Here is a 21,722-nt window from a genome sequence, read left to right as displayed (position 1 = left end):
TCTGATTAAAGCATTCAGAATTGAAAAAGGTATTGACAATATCAACCCTGGGGACTTTTTTTTCGACCTGAAAAAAGAAACAAGGACCAGGGGTCACAAATGGAGATTAGATAAAGGGCATTCAGAACAGAAAATATGAGACACTTTTTTACACAGAGAATTGTGAGGGTCTGGAACCAACTCCTCAGTAATGTTGTTGAAGCTGACACCCTGGGATCCTTCAAGAAGCTGCCTGATGAGATTCTGGGATCAATAAGCTACTAACAACCAAAACGAGCACGATGGGCTGAATGGCCTCCTCTTGTTTGTAAACTTTCTTATGTTCTTAATATGTACATAATCACACTGTTCAAAACTAACACAACAAGAAAGAGTTCACATCCTTTTTTTATTTAACAGCTGTAATACACACAGTACTGTATCAATGCCTCTGTAATTTCCATTGATAAATCATTACAAAAATAACATCTTAGAGTTTTATTACACTTGATAATCGGTTCCCTTTTCTCTTTTGCAGTTGTAGTTTTTGTTTTGCACTTTGGAAACATGAAAGAAAAAAAAAACAGATGAATATAACTGAAGTAGACTGTAAACCCGACATTTTTTTAAATGCACATTCAGTTGGAAGATTATTTTTCTTTTAAATAATAATAATAATAATAATAATAATAATAATAATAATAATGATAATGATTCTCAGAGAGACCTTACATTGCATTACAGTATATTTGGGCTTCTGGTTTTCTTTTCATTCCTCCTTTACAAATTAATTTCACAACTAACACATTTCTCAGTTTTAATTCAGAAATCAATTGTTTCTACTAACTTGGCTTGTGTTTTTCATGCATTTGATCGGCTTTTACTGTGTCTGAAAAACACAAGCCAAGTTAGTAGAAACAATTGATTTCTGAATTAAAACTGAGAAACGTGTTAATTGTGAAATTGGGGCAACCTTGGCCCCCACCTCTTTGATAGTTGTGCCTGTTTGCTTGGTGCTGGCCAAGGTTGCCCCAATTGTTTCTTCCAAGTTAACTTGTGTTTTTGATACAAGTTAGAAGAAACAACTGGGGCAACCTTGGACCTCATCGGTTTTACAGTTGTGTCTGTTTGCTTTCTGCTGAGCAAGGTTGCCCCAAAGGTTTCATGAAGCTTGTCTTGTGTTTTTGATATCTCTACTTTAAATGGTTGGGCAATTTTGATAACTTGGCATTTCACATTTCCAAAGTGTTTTTGTTTGAGATTCATAATGCAAGGTTAACATTTTTTTTCCTCATGACAGAACAGTCTTTAACCCTTTGCGGTCCTATGTCAGACCTGGTCCGACATCGCAATTTCCCCTTAAACGTAAAATACAGGTCTCTAGTCGTTTTTTCTCTGGAAAAAGCCGAGAAAACCATTCAATGGCCGAGTGAGACCGATAGGAGCCGAAATAAAAAAGGACGTATCTCATGAATACAGATCGCCCCGACACCACATAGATAACACGGACATACACAAACAAGATAGCTGCTTCTGCATCCAGCGCTCAAAGAATATCACAGACATTTGCAGAGCTTTTTTTAGATATTATAGTAATAAAATAAATTATGATAAAACGAGTGATCAGGAGATGATTTATCGGTATGTACTATTATTAAGACGTATGTGAAAAATATAGTCAACAAGGGGTGGGGCGGGGCTGGAGATGCAGTACTGAGTGTCCTGTTGATATGCAGTGCCTTTTAAACCTGTTTTACTGTGAAAAAAATACTTTTAAACAGCGGTTCTAAAATAAACTGCGCGTGTGAAAATAAATTGGACCCAACGCGCCTGAGACGCGCTGAATAAATGGACCGCTAAAGGTTAAGGTTTCTCTCCTCTGTGAATTTGCTGGTGTTTCTGAAGGCCTTGTTTAAAACGGAAACTCTTCCCACAGTCAGAGCAGCAATACGGATCCTCTCCAGAGTGAATTCGCTGGTGTGAAACAAGGTTGTCTAACCGACTAAAACTCTTCTCACAGTCAGAGCAGCGATACGGTTTCTCTCCTGTGTGAGTACGCTGGTGTTTTTGAAGTCCTTGTTTAAGACGGAAACTCTTCCCACAGTCAAAGCAGTGGTACTGTTTCTCTCCTGTGTGAATTCGCTGGTGTGTTTTCAGGTTTCCTGAATAACTGAAACTCTTCCCACAGTCAGAGCAGTGATACGGTTTCTCTCCTGTGTGAATTCGCTGGTGTGTTTTAAGGCTGGCTGACTGACTGAAACTCTTTCCACAGTCAGAGCAGCGATACGGTTGATCTCCTGTGTGAGTACGCTGGTGTTTTTGAAGTCCTTGTTTAAGACGGAAACTCTTCCCACAGTCAAAGCAGTGGTACTGTTTCTCTCCTGTGTGAATTCGCTGGTGTGTTTTCAGGTTTCCTGAATAACTGAAACTCTTCCCACAGTCAGAGCAGTGATACGGTTTCTCTCCTGTGTGAATTCGCTGGTGTGTTTTAAGGCTGGCTGACTGACTGAAACTCTTTCCACAGTCAGAGCAGCGATACGGTTGATCTCCTGTGTGAGTACGCTGGTGTTTTTGAAGTCCTTGTTTAAGACGGAAACTCTTCCCACAGTCAAAGCAGTGGTACTGTTTCTCTCCTGTGTGAATTCGCTGGTGTGTTTTCAGGTTTCCTGAATAACTGAAACTCTTTCCACAGTCAGAGCAGCGATACGGTTGATCTCCTGTGTGAATTCGCTGGTGTGTTGTCAGTTGTCCTGAAACACTGAAACTCTTCCCACAGTCAGAGCAGTGATACGGTTTCTCTCCTGTGTGAATTCGCTGGTGGAAAACAAGGCTGTTTGAATGACTGAAACTCTTTCCACAGTCAGAGCAACAATATGTTTTCCCTCCTGTGTGAATTTGCTGGTGTGCTTTCAGGGTTCCTGCCCGACTGAAACTCTTCCCACAATCAGAGCAGCGATACAGTTTCTCTCCTGTGTGAATTCGCTGGTGTGAAACAAGGTTGTTTGACTGACTGAAACTCTTCCCACAGTCAGAGCAGGAATACGGTTTCTCTCCTGTGTGAATTCGCTGGTGTGAAACAAGGTTGTTTGACTGACTGAAACTCTTCCCACAGCGAGAGCAGGAATACGGTTTCTCTCCTGTGTGAATTCGCTGGTGTGCTTTCATGTCTCCTGGCCTAATGAAACTCTTCCCACAGTCAGAGCAGTGGTACGGTTTCTCTCCTGTGTCAGCTCTCTGGGGTATTTTTAAATGCTCTAACTGGGTGAAACCTTTCCCACAGTCAGGATATTCTCCAGCGCCCGTCCTCACTTTAGCTGCTGGACTGGAACCTGGAAAATATGAACAGGAAAGAAAGTAAGAGGGACTGCTTGTTGGCTTAGGCAGGGATGGAAATAAGCTCCCCTTTGCACAGCAGTTTGATCCCTTCCTGGTTTTACTAGCAGTTTAATAAGACACACCTGTGCTTGTTACCTATACATTGGGGCTAATCAGGCTCATTTTAAAACCTGGAACAGGTGAATCTGCTATGCAATAGGAGTCTTATTTCCATCCCTGGCTTAGGGAAGGTGGTGGAGTGGATTAAAACATGTGAATTTCAGCTGTGGGGGCTTGCAATAGGTTACAATAGCTTAAGAGAACCAAATAAACAAAGTCTTTACTTTATGTGTAAAAGCAGAGTCAGTAAAGACTGATGCTGGAGAAACCGAGGCCTGGGATCAAAATCTGCCTTCCGAGTTCTCCTGTGATGTTTCAGGTCTATTTCCTCTAACACACGCTACAATTATATATTTTTCAATAACATTACATTACACATTTACAATAATATCCATATATTTTTACACTGAACATTTATAATGATATATACAGTACTTTAGTGTTTCTCCCCCTTGGTATAATTCCCCCCACTCCCCGAGCAATGACTACATTATATCTGTATCTGAAGTTCACCAGTAGCGAGTCCTATCTTGAACTGTTTGGAGTGGTACAGGAAAAACAAATAGCTAGTAATGTAACCCACATGCTCCCTCCCTCCCTCTCAACCACACTGTGGATATCACACAATCTAGAATGACAATGTCACAGCTACTGGGAGTCACTCACCTGCTAGACTGCATTCTGAATGGGAGCGCCCGTCTTCCTTTCCACCTCCTTGCATGCTGTTGGGAGAGCCTTCCTCTCCAGCGCCTTGCTCTCTCACGCAGATTCTCTCCAGCACCACGCTACACTCCCGCAGGCGTACACGCTCCAGCTCAGGGATGTTTGGTTTGAAGTCCTCGGATTCTTCCTTCCCTGGTTCCATGTGCTCAAACTCTACTTCAGGGGGCTCATGTTTAATACAGACAGTTTCCAGCACCTCTTCTTGTTTAACACGAAGGGGTTCTTCTGTCTGGGGGATCTCCAATTCATTGTGCTCAGCTTTAATGTCAGAGACCTCTGGCTGACTGCTGTCACATTGCATCTCACAGAGCTCCTGTTTAATGGGGAGGGAAGCCAGCCCAGAGAACTCCACTCTAATGGGGACAAGGTCAAGGAACTCCTCTTTAATCTGGACAGATTCCATCTTCACACTGTCCATGGCAGCACAAGGGATTCTGTTTAATAGCGGCTGAAAAGCAAATGCATGTATTTATTTAAATACAGGGTTATGAAGGCCATTCAAGGGGCCGACAACATCTGACCTTAATAGCAGGGGTGGCTTTACTATTGAAGAAATACAGAATTTCTGTTCATAATACCAGAGGATTTTATCTGTTGAAATGATTACATAATGTATCCATTCCATATATTATTTACTGCTGATTTCTTTCGAGTAACATGTTCTAACATTTGTTTCAGATCTGCAACATACATACAGTAGTCTCTGCATACAGGAACACCTCCTAAGAGAACACTTCGCCTAACACCTTGTGGTGAAACAGATTTTCTCCATTGGAAATGCTCTGGCTAAAGGAACAGGAACTTCACTTAAAAGAACACCTTGTTGGCACCGATAACAATTTTTACTGTGTAACCTGATAACTCATCGTCATCAAACAAATTAAAATGGTCAATTCAATCTTTTAAAATATGACTTGTCATCGCGAGTGTGTCTTGAGGCACACTGACTGGTTTATTCAATCTGTACAGAACCACCGTTCTTTCAGTGTAGCTCATCGCTACAAAATACCATGTGATCAAATGGCGAAATGCGCCTCAGTTTGGAAACTGTTCGAGCTCTTGAAAAGAACCTGAAATCAGACACAAGTCGCAGAGCAATCTGGTGTTTCCCGTTCTGGTGAGTTGCTTCACCATTCTGTTAAATAATGTGCATGTCTTGTATGTTGCTGCTGTATTTTGTAACGTGTGTATGGTAGGGTGCTGGGTTTATTTAGTTTGACAGTTCAGTAACGTTAGTTTGTCTGTTACTTTATTATTATAGTTTATTAATTGCTTTTCTTTTACTTATTCAGTTAACTTCATAAGTTGATGCACGTGCTTTATAACAAGTAATACATATGTATTTATTTACTGATTGATTCCTATTGTGTCTGGTGGCTGACTCCGTCTTAGAGAACACTTCCGCTATAAGAACACTTTGCTTGCTTCCCGAGTGGTGTTCTCTTAGCGAGGGGAAGAATGGCTGGGTGTGTTTTCAAAACGGATTGGGACGGCATTTCATATGCTCCATGTCCGTGTGATGGAGATTCTTTTTTGTCCAAGTTTCATGAAAATCTGTGCGGTACTTTTAGTTTGGACAAATTAGTCAGTTTTTTTGCACTCAAAAACGGCTGCGTATTTAAACACCACATCCGACAGGCAGATAGTACTCATTGACTAGGAGTGCCCTTTTTGGAAACGAAAAAATTGAATATTTCGCAAGTTATTTAAATTTCCGCTAACTCAAATGTTACGCCTGCGCAGTCAGGCTCCACCACAGAGAGTAAGTTAGTGGGGATTCGTCACTTTAATCATTCTCTGTGGGTCAGTTAATCTGAATTGCTCAGGTCACTTATGTCTTGTGGATCCTGACACTATCCATTTCATTATTTTCAGGACTTGATGTAGCAACGAATGAAAGTGTACCTCTTTTAAACATTTACAGCCAAGATATTACTCAGCATCTACTGAATTTAGTTTATATACACTTTAAAACATAAGCATGCAAGTGTAATACTAATATGTACGATAACATAATGTGCATGATAATTTATATTACCAAATGTTTGAGGGTTTGTTTGCTAACACAAAAATCACAAAATAAATTGCTCACAAAAATCTGCGCGGTAGTTTTTAAGTTACACAATAGCGAGAAATGCGGTTTTGATATAGCCTATCATGATGGTTAAAAAAAAAAATACGTGGATTTAAGAAGACTGACACTGTATGGCCAACACTAATTATTCTTGGATTATTTTTCAGCAAAAGACTGGTTCACGGTAACAAGTCTTATATTACTGTATTTAAATGCCATAGTCTTGTATACTCATTGAATAGTGAAATTATGGGTGATGTCAAAACTGAGAGGTTTATACTGTTCAACTATACCTTAAATTACAACCCTCCGGTCAAGAGTCCATAGCCCTCACCACTACTCCACACTGCTACCCTGTCCAGAGCCCTCACCACTACTCCACACTGCTACCCTGTCCAGAGCCCTCACCACTACTCCACACTGCTACCCTGTCCAGAGCCCTGACCACTACTCCACACTGCTACCCTGTCCAGAGCCCTGACCACTACTCCACACTGCTACCCTGTCCAGAGCCCTCACCACTACTCCACACTGCTACCCTGTCCAGAGCCCTCACCACTACTCCACACTGCTACCCTGTCCAGAGCCCTCACCACTACTCCACACTGCTACCCTGTCCAGAGCCCTCACCACTACTCCACACTGCTGCCCTGTCCAGAGCCCTAACCACTACTCCACACTGCTGCCCTGTTCAGAGCCCTGACCACTACTCCACACTGCTACCCTGTCCAGAGCCCTCACCACTACTCCACACTGCTGCCCTGTTCAGAGCCCTCACAACTACTCCACACTGCTACCCTGTCCAGAGCCCTCACCACTACTCCACACTGCATATGGTCATAACTGATTCACTTTTTTTCAAATTTGTTAAATAAATAAATCCATGTCCCTACATTGTTTCATTGTGCAATGCCAGATTTCAGCTGGCCATGCTAAAATATTTTTTTTTCACAAAGAATAAATGTTTTTTTTGTTGTTTTGTTTTTTCTAAAAATCACCTCTCCTTTTTCTGTGTTTTTTGTGAATCTGAATTGAACAGGGTGAGTCTCAGGGTACTTAGTTTTTTTTTTAATGGAACCCTAGTGTGTGCGCATTCATTTCATGTCCCTGATTTTCACGTATATGACATGATGTACCTCTAACCTTTATAGAGTTATACCCACAAATCTAACAACAGTAAAAAACATGCGAAAATAACTCGGACCCTATTATTAACCTCCTTGTGCTCCGTGTTTCGGGTGAGACGCTGTTTATGCATAGTTCACACACACCCTATAGTCTCTGTAAGTTGTCTTGGATAAAGGTGTCTGCTAAACTCTATATATATATATATATATATGAGTCAGTTTTCGCGTCCCTCGTTGATCAGTGTTGTACACACACTATGGTATAGCGGTAGTTCGCCTGCCCCTCAATGTAAATACCCAGCTAACACACTAAGACTCAAACACGTTGTCATTAATATTAAACATAAAAACGTCGGTACCTTATTTTTTATTGATTAAATTGTTATATTTTAAATGGACTCGGTGTTGTTGATGACGTCACGCCTGTTCATTTAACAAACAAAGCGTCACAAACAAATAACCTTCAATTAAAATGAATAATACTGTAACTTACCTTTTAGTCTCGTCCACGCCTTACAAACGGGTATGTAATATCGTTTAACTAAACACACAAATAATAATAATGATAATAATTAACCCGCCTCCTCACGGCTCGGTGTTTATCTCGCGCTGTTTGAGAAACGCCGCGCTCTGTTTGAAGCGTCAGCAGCTCGGAGTTCCCGGATGATGACGCGCACCCGCTCTCTGGGAGGGAACCGCACAACAGTCTCGCGTTTTGATTGGTCCATGTCTGTCACATGAATGTGTCGTCACACGCGTGGAAAAGCGTGCATGCATTTTTAACATTGTGATCAGAGAGAGAGAGAGAGAGTGATCTGCTTTCCACAACCTTACCATTAAAATATAATGTGGTATTACACTGCACTGATATAACAAACTATGGGCGATTACTTTATATGAATGATCATGTTATGCACGAATGTAAGAATTGGCTTTCTGTGGTGGTGTACTTTTTTCTTTCAAGTAGCATATATCTATAATCGTTTTTGCGATATATTTTAATATAAAATGTATACTCTATTGCAGTTTTGTTAGAGGATGTATTAGTTTATCTCTAATGTAATCACAGTTTTACATATACACTGCCCCTGTTTACATTTACTTCCCAAATTCTGGCTCGCTTTGCTTTTCAGATAATGTCCCAAATTCTGGGCCGCTCTGATAACATCCCAATTTCTGGGCTGCTCTGGTTTTTAGATAACGTCCCAAATTCGGCATTTTCGAATTGAGTTTTTTATTTGTGATCAATTTTTTATTTATTTAATTAAAGAAAACAAGACAATGCACAAAACAATTAGACCCCCCCCCCCCATCCAACCCGCCCCGCCCACCCCAAGAAGGACCCGAGAAGCAGAATTCAGTCAATAAGAGGTGAAGGTCTGTCCAGGAAGCTCCTGATGAAGTCTGAAGCCAACTCCCAGGCCCGCACAGTCCCCTCCCCGGCACCTTGGATCCGAGTGGTGGAAAGCTCCAAATGAACAATGTCCAGGAAAGAGAGAATCCATTGATGCCAGGGAAGGGAGTGGGGGGGCTGCCAGTGAAGGGCAGTGATGCCGGATAACCAGATCCGTTTCTCATTAACAGAAAGATCAAATGAAGAGACATCATCTAATAATAATATTTTAGGTGAACAAGGAATCTCACTGTCAAGAATAACAGATAGGGTTGTAGCGACCTGCTTCCAGAACACAAGCTCATCAAGACATTCCCAGAGCATATGTAAGAATGTACCTACAGTACACTGGGGACAGAGCATGCAGAGGGGGGTAGGGGCCAGTTTCATATGACATCTTTTGAGAGGGGTTAAGTATGTTCTATGAAGAAAGTTGAAGTGGATAAGCTGATGATTAGGATTCTTAGAAGCTGTCCTTAAATTATTCCACACTGTGACCCAAGATATTTCTTTATCCACAAAGGATAAGTCCCTTTTCCAAACAGTATTAATCACCAAAGGTTTGTATGATGCCTGGAGAAGGAGGGTATAAAGTGTGGTCACCAAGCCCTTTCATTTCCCCCCTTAACTAGAATATTGTGTAATATGTGGGAAGGCAGCTCGGTACCCCAGGAATTCAGGCCAGAGTTTTTGAGATATTCTGCTTAGCTGACAGCCAAGTTTCTAAGTCATGCATGCACAGTTTAACATAAACTGAACCGTTAATTCATTTGAGAGTAACCCTTAGTACATGAATCAAGGTTAATGTATTTTTTAGTCTCCCCAGAAAACATTTAGGAACATGGTATACCAAAAAAAAAAAAAAATAAATAAATAAAAGGAAGGACATCTCATTTGCTTATTTACTGTCAATCAATATAAAGTGAGGCGTATGGGGGTTATCAGAACTTCTGTACATATAGACTGTGTTTCTCAAATGCACAATAAAAAGTGATATTTATAGGGTATACAGTTATACAGCGATACAGTGGTTTCGGACATCTAAGAACAGGTACTGCGAGCATCTGGATTCATACCCAGAGGTACTCTGTAGCCTCCTAGGACACTCACAGCTTGTTTGACACCCTCTTGTAGTTGCCCGTTTCTGCATATAAAGCAAAATGCTGTTTGTCAATCTCTCTTTTTTCTTATAAATCAGTATTTAAAAGAATAATTCCAAAAACACTTGAATCAGTTAGGGACTACCAGTCTGACACTACAGGCCTTTAAATTGCAGTACCAATTTTCAAGTTGCTAAGTGGTTGCGTTCCTCAAATTTGCACTGCAAAGTGATATCTTAAAGAATAGGGTATATAGTGCTTTATTATTATTATTATTATTTATTTCTTAGCAGACGCCCTTATCCAGGGCGACTTACAATTGTTACAACATATCACATTATTTTTTTACATACAATTACCCATTTATACAGTTGGGTTTTTACTGGAGCAATCTAGGTAAAGTACCTTGCTCAAGGGTACAGCAGCAGTGTCCCCTACCAGGGATTGAACCCACGACCCTCCGGTCAAGAATCCAGAGCCCTAACCACTACTCCACACTGCTGCCAGTTTTATCGCCTCTGCTCGCTTTTAATGCAAAACTGTGCTCCGATACACTCAGGCTGATACTGTGATCAAAAAACACTTGGAATGGACTTAAATTGGTGCTTCTGTTGCATAAATACACTACAGAATGTGCACATTTCAGGTCTTATATATAAAGGACATTTTTTGTATGTATTTTGCTATAGGAAATCGAGGTCGGGGGGGGGGGGGGTCCTCCTGTCGTAACCCATGAGTCCACAAATCCTGGGCCAAATCTCTTTAGATGCACAACAGTCTTAGCTAAAGAAAATGGAGTCCTTCGAGTTCGTACGACCCACGAACGCCATTGGCCGAGCCTTACCCCGATGGTGTTTTTATAATTATTATTTGTTTATTTATTTAGCGGACGCCTTTATCCAAGGTGACTTACAGAGACTAGGGTGTGTGAACTATGCATCAGCTGCAGAGTCACTTACAATTATGTCTCACCCGAAAGACGGAGCACAAGGAGGTTAAGTGACTTGCTCAGGGTCACACAATGAGTCAGTGGCTGAGGTGGGATTTGAACCAGGGACCTCCTGGTTACAAGCCCGTTTCTTTAACCACTGGACCACACAGCCTCCTTGTGACAGGAATGACTGAGGGTCTGACGTCACGGCAGAAGAAGGGACAACCAAAACAAAAAGTTATGGTGCAGTGCAGCTTTTTTATTTAAAGCAAACAAAAAATAAATATTTAAACAAAAACACTCGCTCACCGAGCAAAATAAAAGGTTAAACAAAAACAAATCACGAACACAAAATAAATCAAACACAGGTCAGGCTGGGCAGATTGCCTTCACTGTTCCTATGTTATTTTCTTTCTCTCGTTTCTCGTCACTCCTCTCGCACACACTCTCCTTCTGACACCCACCTAAAACACCCACCCAGAGTTAGCGAGCTGCAGGCTTTTTATAACAGGTGACCATCTCCCGATTAGCAACAAATTAAATCACCTAATTAATTCGGGAGATGGCCACCTTCTGCACGAGTTTTAATTATTACTCCTGGCAGAGGACGAGCACCGATCTCGCCTCTGCCAGGACACGTTTTAAAAATAAACAAAACAATAACACATACGGCGCTCGCCGACAAATACAATAAATGTAAATAAACAATACAAAACAATCTGCACAGGGGCGGAGGGGGAGACCCCGATCTAAAAATAAATAAACAATGTACAGGGCTGCTCGCCCTGTTACACTCCTATAATGGGATTTGCCATAGGGAAGGGGGTGGTCTCTTATTGTACCCGTATCTCCAAGACCCCTGGGCAACGACCTCAGAAGGGCACTCTTTGTGTGTACAAGATTCTTAGCTAAAGAAAGACATCGGCCATGGGTTCAAACGCCACCCCACCACCAGATGGTGGGCGTTGCCCCAAAGGGGTTTTATAATGGGATTTCCCATAGACATTTTTCAGGGTGCTATATCTCGGGTTCTGGGGGTCCCCGAGACTTGAAAATCAGTACGGAGGTCCACCTTGTGTCCCCTGTCGATCCCTCCAAGCGACGTGTCCCCAGCTAGAAAGGACACCAATTTAGACTTTTTTTGCCAACCTGGAGCTCAAAAGATATTGGAAATGCAACCTTGACATGCCATCATGCTGAAAATGTGTAAATTTGTTGAAAATGTACCATTTGAAAACGGGTGGCTCCCTGTGAGAGAGGGCCCCCAGACATGACCCTAGGAAGTTCAACCCGGTTTCTAGGACCCGGGGTCATGGAGATATGACCCCGAAAAGGGTAGTTTTTGGACATTTTTGACAGGGCGTATCTCAGGTTCTGTGGGGGTTAGGAACTTGATTTTATTTTGCGGCGGGGCCCCATTTTCATAGGGGGGTCAGGGGTTGTATGGTGGTGTGTGCGTGCAGGGGTTGCATGGTGGTGTGTGTGTGCAGGGGTTGCATGGTGGTGTGTGTGTGTGCAGGGGTTGCATGGTGGTGTGTGCGTGCAGGGGTTGCATGGTGGTGTGTGCGTGCAGGGGTTGCATGGTGGGTGTGTGCCTGCAGGGGTTGCATGGTGGTGTGTGCGTGCAGGGGTTGCATAGTGGTGTGTGCGTGCAGGGGTTGCATGGTGGTGTGTGTGTGTGCAGGGGATGCATGGTGGTGTGTGTGTGTGCAGGGGTTGCATGGTGGTGTGTGTGTGCAGGGGTTGCATGGTGGTGTGTGCGTGTAGGGGTTGCATGGTGGTGTGTGTGTGTGCAGGGGATGCATGGTGGTGTGTGTGTGTAGGGGTTGCATGGTGGGTGTGTGCCTGCAGGGGTTGCATGGTGGTGTGTGCGTGCAGGGGTTGCATGGTGGGTGTGTGCCTGCAGGGGTTGCATGGTGGGTGTGTGCCTGCAGGGGTTGCATGGTGGTGTGTGCGTGCAGGGGTTGCATAGTGGTGTGTGCGTGCAGGGGTTGCATGGTGGTGTGTGTGTGTGCAGGGGATGCATGGTGGTGTGTGTGTGTGCAGGGGTTGCATGGTGGTGTGTGTGTGCAGGGGTTGCATGGTGGTGTGTGCGTGTAGGGGTTGCATGGTGGTGTGTGTGTGTGCAGGGGATGCATGGTGGTGTGTGTGTGTAGGGGTTGCATGGTGGTGTGTGCATGTAGGGGTTGCATGGCGGTGTGTGCCTGCAGGGGTTGCATGGTGGTGTGTGCCTGCAGGGGTCATTAAAACACACTCTACACGGCTTAGTCTTCAGCAGGCCGGGGCAGCGGGTAAACACAACAACTCTGAACATGTAGATAACCACACTGCTAAAAACTAACACTACAAGAATGCTTTTTTTTTTATTTAACGGTTGTAATACATACAGTACTGTATCGATGCCTCTGTAATTTCCATTGATAAATCATTACAAAAATAACATCTTAGAGTTTTATTACACTTGATAATCGGTTCCCTTTTCTCTTTTGCAGTTGTAGTTTTTGTTTTGCACTTTGGAAACATGAAAGTAAAAAACACAGATGAATATAATTGAAGTAGACTGTAAACCCGACACACACACACACACAGCTCACAATATTACAGCAGATACCAGGAAAAACCTATTCAGGTAACTGACAGTGTATTCATTATTTACAATCACTCTGCAACATCTCTACTTCAGCCTCCTCCACTCAGAGCCGCAGAGAGCCGTCATGCGCCCCGGGGAATGATGGGTACGTTCAGACATTTTGATCATGGTTTGGGTTTTCATTTGTGTAATTTCTTGTTATATTATGTATACTCTTAATATGCTGCATGGATAGATGCTTCTCTGTGGTTTCTGTGTTTGTACGCTTTGAGATGCGTGCATCTAGGAGCTTTATAAAATAAAGATTATTATAATTATAAAATGTCTTCACTATTAATATCCAGGAATATAACTAGCAAACCTCTGATTATTAACAAAAGGCTTCACTGCCACACATACTTTTACAGCTTGTTTTCTGTGTACATAATTTAATAAGAAGTTAATAACAGCACCTGTTTATTTTGAGCGAATAAAAGACATGTGGATGACTGCAAAGTGGAAGCCTGAACTGAAAGCAAATTAGTGCTATTTGATTCGCTGGCTGCTCTGAAAAAGCAACCTAAATGTAATGTTGAATTTCATTGGCTGGCTGTGATGTAATGCTTTGTCATTGGCCACTGAGGTGTCAGCCCATGGGAAGAGCGTTTTTATTCCCCCAGATGATTGTACATTTGAAAACAATGGAGAGAGACAGAGAGAACAGGCAGAAAGGGAAAAAAACTTTATTAAACAAAGTCTGAATATCATTTTCATTCCAGAATGTAATAAATGAATGTTGTTTCTTTTTTTGTTTGTTTATCGTTGCGGTTGTTTCTAAACCCTGGTTTTCTTTCCATTCTTGGCACGATGAAGGAGTTTTGTCGATTTGAAGCCTAATTGGTGCTGTTGGTCCTGCAGGGGCTTGCGTGCTGGGGTGCCTGCACCTGAAAAAAGGAATTAGGCCTCAAATATGTTGGCAATGTTTGTGTAAATCTTTAAAAAATATTCAGAGCTTGAGAAAGTTCCTGCAGCATTGTATCACACATCAGGTTTTGTAAACAAATGTAAATTTAATGTCCGAGGACAAAATTACTCCTTGCTGATTGGTTGTTTTAAGATATTTTTTTTTCCAAAATACTAAAACATCCTTGTTGAACTCAGAGAGGCAGAGCACTGGAACTCAATCTCCAGCGCTGAGAACGACTCAGAGAGGCAGAGCGCTAGAACTCAATCTCCAGCGCTGAGAACGACTCAGAGAGGCAGAGCGCTAGAACTCAATCTCCAGCGCTGAGAACGACTCAGAGAGGCAGAGCGCTAGAACTCAATCTCCAGCGCTGAGAACGACTCAGAGAGGCAGAGCGCTAGAACTCAATCTCCAGCACTGAGAAGGACTCAGAGAGGCAGAGCGCTAGAACTCAATCTCCAGCACTGAGAAGGACTCAGAGAGGCAGAGCGCTAGAACTCAATCTCCAGCACTGAGAAGGACTCAGAGAGGCAGAGCGCTAGAACTCAATCTCCAGCGCTGAGAACGACTCAGAGAGGCAGAGCGCTAGAACTCAATCTCCAGCACTGAGAAGGACTCAGAGAGGCAGAGCGCTAGAACTCAATCTCCAGCACTGAGAAGGACTCAGAGAGGCAGAGCGCTAGAACTCAATCTCCAGCACTGAGAAGGACTCAGAGAGGCAGAGCACTGGAACTCAATCTCCAGCACTGAGAAGGACTCAGAGAGGCAGAGCGCTAGAACTCAATCTCCAGCACTGAGAAGGACTCAGAGAGGCAGAGCACTAGAACTCAATCTCCAGCGCCGAGAAGGACTCAGAGAGGCAGAGCGCTGGAACTCAATCTCCAGCACTGAGAAGGACTCAGAGAGGCAGAGCGCTAGAACTCAATCTCCAGCACTGAGAAGGACTCAGAGAGGCAGAGCGCTAGAACTCAATCTTAAATGCACATTCAGTTGGAAGATTATTTTTCTTTAAAAAAAATAAATAAATAATAATTCTCAGAGAGACCTTACATTGCATTACATAATATTTGGGCTTCTGGTTTTCGTCTGACTTTTCGTCCCTCCTTTATAAATTAATTTCACAATTAACACATTTCTCAGTTTTAATTCAGAAACCAATTGTTTCATGCATTTGATCTGCTTTTACTGTGTCTGAAAAACACAAGCCAAGTTAGTAGAAACACTTGGTTTCTGAATTAAAACTGAGAAATGTGTTAGTTGTGAAATTGGGGCAACCTTGGCCCCCACCTCTTTGATAGTTGTGCCTATTTGCTTGGTGCTAGCCAAGGTTGCCCCAATTGTTTCTCCCAAGTTAACTTGTGTTTTTGATACAAGTTAGAAGAAACAACTGGGGCAACCTTGGACCTCATCGGTTTTACAGTTGTGCCTGTTTGCTTTCTGCTGAGCAAGGTTGCCCCAATGGTTTCATGAAACTTGTCTTGTGTTTTTGATATCTCTACTTTAAATGGCTGGGCTCTTTTGAGAACTTGGCGTTTTTTCACATTTCCAAAGTGTTTTTGTTTCAAATTCATAATGCAAGGTTAACATTTTTTTCTTCATGATAGAACAGTCCCAATTAACATAGTCTTTAAGGTTTCTCTCTTCTGTGAATTCGCTGGTGTTTTTGAAGTCCTTGTTTAAGATGGAACCTTTTCCCACAGTCAGAGCAGCGATACGGTTTCTCTCCTGTGTGAATTCGCTGGTGCGAAACAAGGTTGTTTGAATGACTGAAACTCTTCCCACAGTCAGAGCAGGAATATGGTTTCTCTCCTGTGTGAATTCGCTGGTGTTTTTTCATGTCTCCTGAGTAACTGAAACTCTTCCCACAGTCAGAGCAGTGATACGGTTTCTCTCCTGTGTGAATTCGCTGGTGCGAAACAAGGTTGTTTGAATGACTGAAACTCTTCCCACAGTCAGAACAGTGATATGGTTTCTCTCCTGTGTGAATTCGCTGGTGTTTTTTCATGTCTCCTGAGTAACTGAAACTCTTCCCACAGTCAGAGCAGCGATACGGTTTCTCTCCTGTGTGAATTCGCTGGTGTGAAACAAGGTGTCCGGACTGACTGAAACTCTTCCCACAGTCAGAGCAGGAATATGGTTTCTCTCCTGTGTGAATTCGCTGGTGTTTTTTCATGTCTCCTGAGTAACTGAAACTCTTCCCACAGTCAGAGCAGCGATACGGTTTCTCTCCTGTGTGAATTTGCTGGTGCGAAACAAGGTGTCCGGACTGACTGAAACTCTTCCCACAGTCAGAGCAGGAATATGGTTTCTCTCCTGTGTGAATTCGCTGGTGTTTTTTCATGTCTCCTGAGTAACTGAAACTCTTCCCACAGTCAGAGCAGCGATACGGTTTCTCTCCTGTGTGAATTTGCTGGTGTGTTTTCATGTCTCTTGACCTAATGAAACTCTTCCCACAGTCAGAGCAGCGATACGGTTTCTCACCTGTGTGAATTTGCTGGTGTGAAACAAGGTGTCCGGACTGACTGAAACTCTTCCCACAGTCAGAGCAGCAATACGTTTTTTCTCCTGTGTGAATTCGCTGGTGTGCTTTCATGTTTCCTGACCTACTAAAACTCTTCCCACAGTCAGAACAGTGATACGGTTTCTCTCCTGTGTGAGTTCGCTGGTGTGTTTTAAAATGCTCTAACTGGGTGAAACCTTTCCCACAGTCAGGATATTCTCCAGCGCCCGCCCTCGCTTTAGCTGCTGGACTGGAACCTGGAAAATACGAACAGGAAAGTAAGAGGGACTGCTTGCTGGCTTAGGCAGGGATGGAAATAAGCTCCCCTTGCATAGCAGTTTGATCCCCTCCTGGTTTTACTAGCAGTTTAATAAGACACACCTGTGCTTGTTACCTATACATTGGGGCTAATCAGGCTCATTTTAAAACCTGGAACAGGTGAATCTGCTATGCAACAGGAGTCTTATTTCCATCCCTGGCTTAGGGCAGGTGGGGGAGTGTATTAAAACATGTGAATTTCAGCTGTGGGGGCTTGCAATAGGTTACAACAGCTTAAAAAAAACAACTAAACAAAGCCTTTACTTTATGTGTAAAAGCAGTCAGTAAAGTACACATCATCTATTTATTTAATACAAGTTACAGTATTATACCTCTTTGACGTAGCGCTGCAGCAGAACCTCCCAAATAGTATCTGCTTCAGCCAAATCGTAGCTGTTGGCATCTCTGCTTTATGTGTAAAAGCAGTCAGTAAAGACTGATGCTGGTGAAACCGAGCCCTGGGATCAAAATCTGCCTTCAAAGACCTCCTGTGACGTTTCAGGTCTATTTCCTCCAACACATGCTACAATTATATCTTTAAATAGCATTACTTTACGCATTTACAAAAATATCCATATACTGTTACACTGAATATTTATAATGATATATACAGTACTTTAGTGTTTCTAATCCTTGGTATAATTCTCCCCACTCCCAGAGCAATGACTACATTCTACCTGTATCTGAAGTTCACCAGTAGCGAGTCCTATCTTGAACTGGTTGGAGTGGTACAGCAAAAAACAAACAGCTAGTAATGTAACCTACATGCTCCCTCCCTCCCTCTCAACCACACTGTGGATATCACGCAATCTAGAATGACAATGTCACAGCTACTGGGAGTCACTCACCTGCTAGACTGCATTCTGAATGGGAGCGTCCGTCTTCCTTTCCACCTCCTTGCATGCTGTTGGGAGAGCCTTCCTCTCCAGCGCCTTGCTCTCTCACGCAGATTCTCTCCAGCACCACGCTACACTCCCGCAGGCGTACAGGCTCCTGCTCAGGGATGTTTGGTTTGAAGTCCTCAGATTCTTCCTTCACTGGTTCCATGTGCTCAAACTCTACTTCAAGGGGCTCCCATTTAATACGGACAGTTTCCAGCACCTCTTCTTGTTTAACAGGAAGGGGTTCTTCTGTATGGGGGATCTCCAATTCAATGTGCTCAGCTTTAATGTCAGAGACCTCTGGCTGACTGCTGTCACATTGCATCTCACAGAGCTCCTGTTTAATGGGGAGGGAAGCCAGCCCAGAGAACTCCACTCTAATGGGGACCAGTTCAAGTTCAGGGAACTCCTCTTTAATCTGGACAGATTCCATCTTCACACTGTCCATGGCAGCACACGGGATTCTGTTTAATAGCTGAAAAACAAATGCATGTATTTATTTAAATACAGGGTTATGAAGGCCATTCAAGGGGTCGACAACATCTGTCCTTAATAGCAGGGGTGGCTTTGCTAATGAAAGGACATACAATTTCTTATAATAACTTCATAATACCAGAGGATTTTATCTGTTGAAACGTTTACATAATGTATCCATTCCATATATTATTTATTGCAGATTTCTTTTGAGCAACATGTTCTAACATTTATTTCAGATTTGGAACATACCCAGTAGTCTCTGCATGTAGGAATACCTCCTAAGAGAACACTTTTTGATATAGACTGACTACACAGGGGAAAGTTGACAGAGATTCATTTTTATTTTTTCACTCTGCTATTTTATTATTATTATTATTATTATTATTTGTTTATTTAGCAGACGCCTTTATCCAAGGCGACTTACAGAGACTAGGGTGTGTGAACTATGCATCAGCTGCAGAGTCACTTACAACTACATCTCACCCGAAAGACGGAACACAAGGAGGTTAAGTGACTTGCTCAGGGTCACACAGTGAGTCAGTGGCTGAGGTGGGATTTGAACCGGGGATCTTCTGGTTCCAAGCCCCTTTCTTTAACCACTGGACCACACAGCCTCCTACATCTACATTGTGAATCTACAAGCTACATCTGTATTGTGAATGACTAGCGTATCATATCGGAGGCATGGATTAGTGATGAGACATTATCACTTTTACAAGTCAATTTGATTATCAATTATCAGTTACGATTATTCTAATAACATCCTTCTAGGGGCAAAAAGTCACAAAAAGGTTTTTTATTCTAAACTACAATAAACTTCAGTAACTTTTTCAACAGCACTTTCAAACCTAGAAAACATACAGTATGCATTATATTGAAGTCAATACTAAAGCAGCATAAGCAATATATAAACCATACCACTTCACAGAAACCACTTTTAAATAAAGAAGAAAAGCACACACACAATCTGACAATGCACTCTCATGCTCTTAACTGCCTGAATCTTCTCTTAAAGTCTTTCGAATCTCTTACACCCCAGGGAATTATGCACAGAAAAAAAAATATTCAAAATGATGCAGTATCTCTGTACAAGTGTGTGCAAAGTAACAAAACTATTGTGCAGTTGTATTGGGTTCTTCTCTCATACTGAATATGAAAATACTAGCATAAGTTAAAAAATAATAACTAGAAAACAATGGATTTTTTTCTAAATTCCATGATTGATATAAAGGAACACCAGCTCCTTCAGTTTGTCTTCCGAAAGAGAACGCCTCCGATCGGACAGGACAAGATTCCACAGCGAGGTGCTGCGCTCGGCATCGGCTGTATTTACTGCATCGATGTATCTGAAAGCTAATGTTTTCACATTAAGAAGACGGTCAGCTGTCGATGACCAAAACAAGTCAATGTCGAATTTCCCCTGTGGATCGCATCGGCCGTCACCTTCACAGTGTTCAAAGCAAAGCAATGAAAATCTTTTAGTCTCTCGTTTGCTGATATATTTGCAACGTGGGATCTTTGTCATAACATTTTCTGGCAGAATCAGTCAATGTTCCCTTTATCCTCAGTGGGTCAACTGCACTGAACTGAAAGCAGCGTAGTAACTGGGGATGATCCCGTGGTTAGTACACAGCTCTGTACTAAACTAGTGCGCAAGTTAGATACCAATTGCAACGAACTTGGAGGCTGAAGTTAGTCCCCAGCTGCGTACTAAAAAAGGTATCAATTGCACCGAAGCCAAAAATAACTGCTGCTGCCCTCTAGAGGATACCAAGTACGGGACTAACTTAGTTTAACTCTTGCCATGGACTAAGAATTTTAGTATCGTACTAAGTGGAATAGTGGAAGACATGTGAAAGTCCCAGAATGTACTGGCAGTTTATTTTTGCTGAAATAATAATGTGTGCATATAATACACACATATACAGTGCTTTGCAAAAGTATTCAGACCCCTGACCAATTCTCTCATATTACTGAATTACAAATGGTACATTGACATTTCGTTCTGTTTGATATTTTATTTTAAAACACTGAAACTCAAAATCAATTATTGTAAGGATGTCATTGGTTTTATGTTGGGAAATATTTTTAAGAAATAAACTGAAATATCTTGCTTGCATAAGTATTCAACCCTTGTGCTGTGGAAGCTCCCAGTTTACACCGATGAAAGAAATTGCCCTAACGAGGACACAATTACCTTACCATTGGCCTCCACCTGTGAACCATTAAAGTTGCCGTCACATTTTCTGCATAAAAACCCCACTGTTGAAGGATCATTGGTCAGGCTGTGAATCTGAAGGAAAATGAAGACCAAAGAGCATTCTATAGAAGATAGATATAAAGTAATACAAATGCATAGATCAGGGAAAGGGTACAAAATAATATCCAAGTGTTTGGCTATCCCAGTGAGCACAGTTGGATCAATAATCAGGAAGTGGAAGCTGCATCACACCGCCCAGGCACTGCCAAGAAAAGGCCGTCCCTCAAAACTCAGCACTCAAACAAGAAGGAGACTTGTGAGAGAAGCCACAGAGAGGCCAACAATCACTTTGAAGGAGCTACAGAGTTCAGTGGCTGGGAGTGGAGTAATGGTGCACCAGTCAACCATATCAAGAGCTCTGCATAACACTGGCCTGTATGGGAAGGTGGCAAGAAAGAAGCCGTTACTCAAAAAGTACCATCTGAAAGCACGTCTGGAGTTTGCCAGAAAGCATGAGAGTGTTGCTTTTTGGCCGACACTGTGTGCAAAGCTGGTACATACTTACCCCAAAAGACTTAAAGCTGTTATTGCAGCAAAAGGTGGCTCTACCAAATATTAATGTGTGGTGGTTGAATACTTATGCAAGCAAGATATTTCAGTTTGTTTTATTGTTCTTAAAAATATTTCCCAATCTCACCTTACAATAATTGATTTTGAGTTTCAGTGTTTTAAAATAAAATATCAAACAGAACGAAATGTCAATGTACCATTTGTAATTCAGTAATATGAGAGAATTGGTCAGGGGTCTGAATACTTTTGCAAGGCACTGTATATATACACACACACACACACACACACATATATATATACACACACACACATATATATATATATATATATCTCCCATGTTTGTGGCTCAGATGTCGGGAGCTGTTTAGGGTTATGTTGTCCTGGTTGCCACCTTGCTGGCTATTCAAGCCACAGTGAGCAGCCCCATCGTGTGCCACATAATCAGGGTGCCTCGGACAAACCATTTGAATGTTTTTTGTTT

General features: G+C 42.3%; 1 protein-coding gene across 1 annotated transcript in view; it reads right to left on the bottom strand.

Annotated features, from left to right (window-relative positions):
* Nucleotides 1-839: 839 nt before the first annotated feature.
* The window catches only part of LOC117968825 (zinc finger protein 850-like), a 32,226-nt gene continuing 11,343 nt past the window's right edge, over nucleotides 840-21,722 (bottom strand). The window contains exons 2-5 of the mRNA XM_059008872.1: nucleotides 17,962-18,463; nucleotides 15,929-17,052; nucleotides 4,081-4,585; nucleotides 840-3,308 (exon numbers count right to left, since the gene is read on the bottom strand). Of these exons, the coding sequence (XP_058864855.1) occupies nucleotides 1,843-3,308; nucleotides 4,081-4,585; nucleotides 15,929-17,052; nucleotides 17,962-18,463 (3,597 nt within the window). The 3' untranslated portion in view covers nucleotides 840-1,842. The remainder of the gene's footprint in view (nucleotides 3,309-4,080; nucleotides 4,586-15,928; nucleotides 17,053-17,961; nucleotides 18,464-21,722) is intronic.

Source organism: Acipenser ruthenus, chromosome 38 (genome assembly GCF_902713425.1).
Source record: "Acipenser ruthenus chromosome 38, fAciRut3.2 maternal haplotype, whole genome shotgun sequence".
Classification (NCBI taxonomy): Eukaryota; Metazoa; Chordata; class Actinopteri; order Acipenseriformes; family Acipenseridae; genus Acipenser; species Acipenser ruthenus.
The sequence above is the reverse complement of the archived record's forward strand: the minus strand, read 5'-3'. Positions and strand labels throughout refer to the sequence as shown.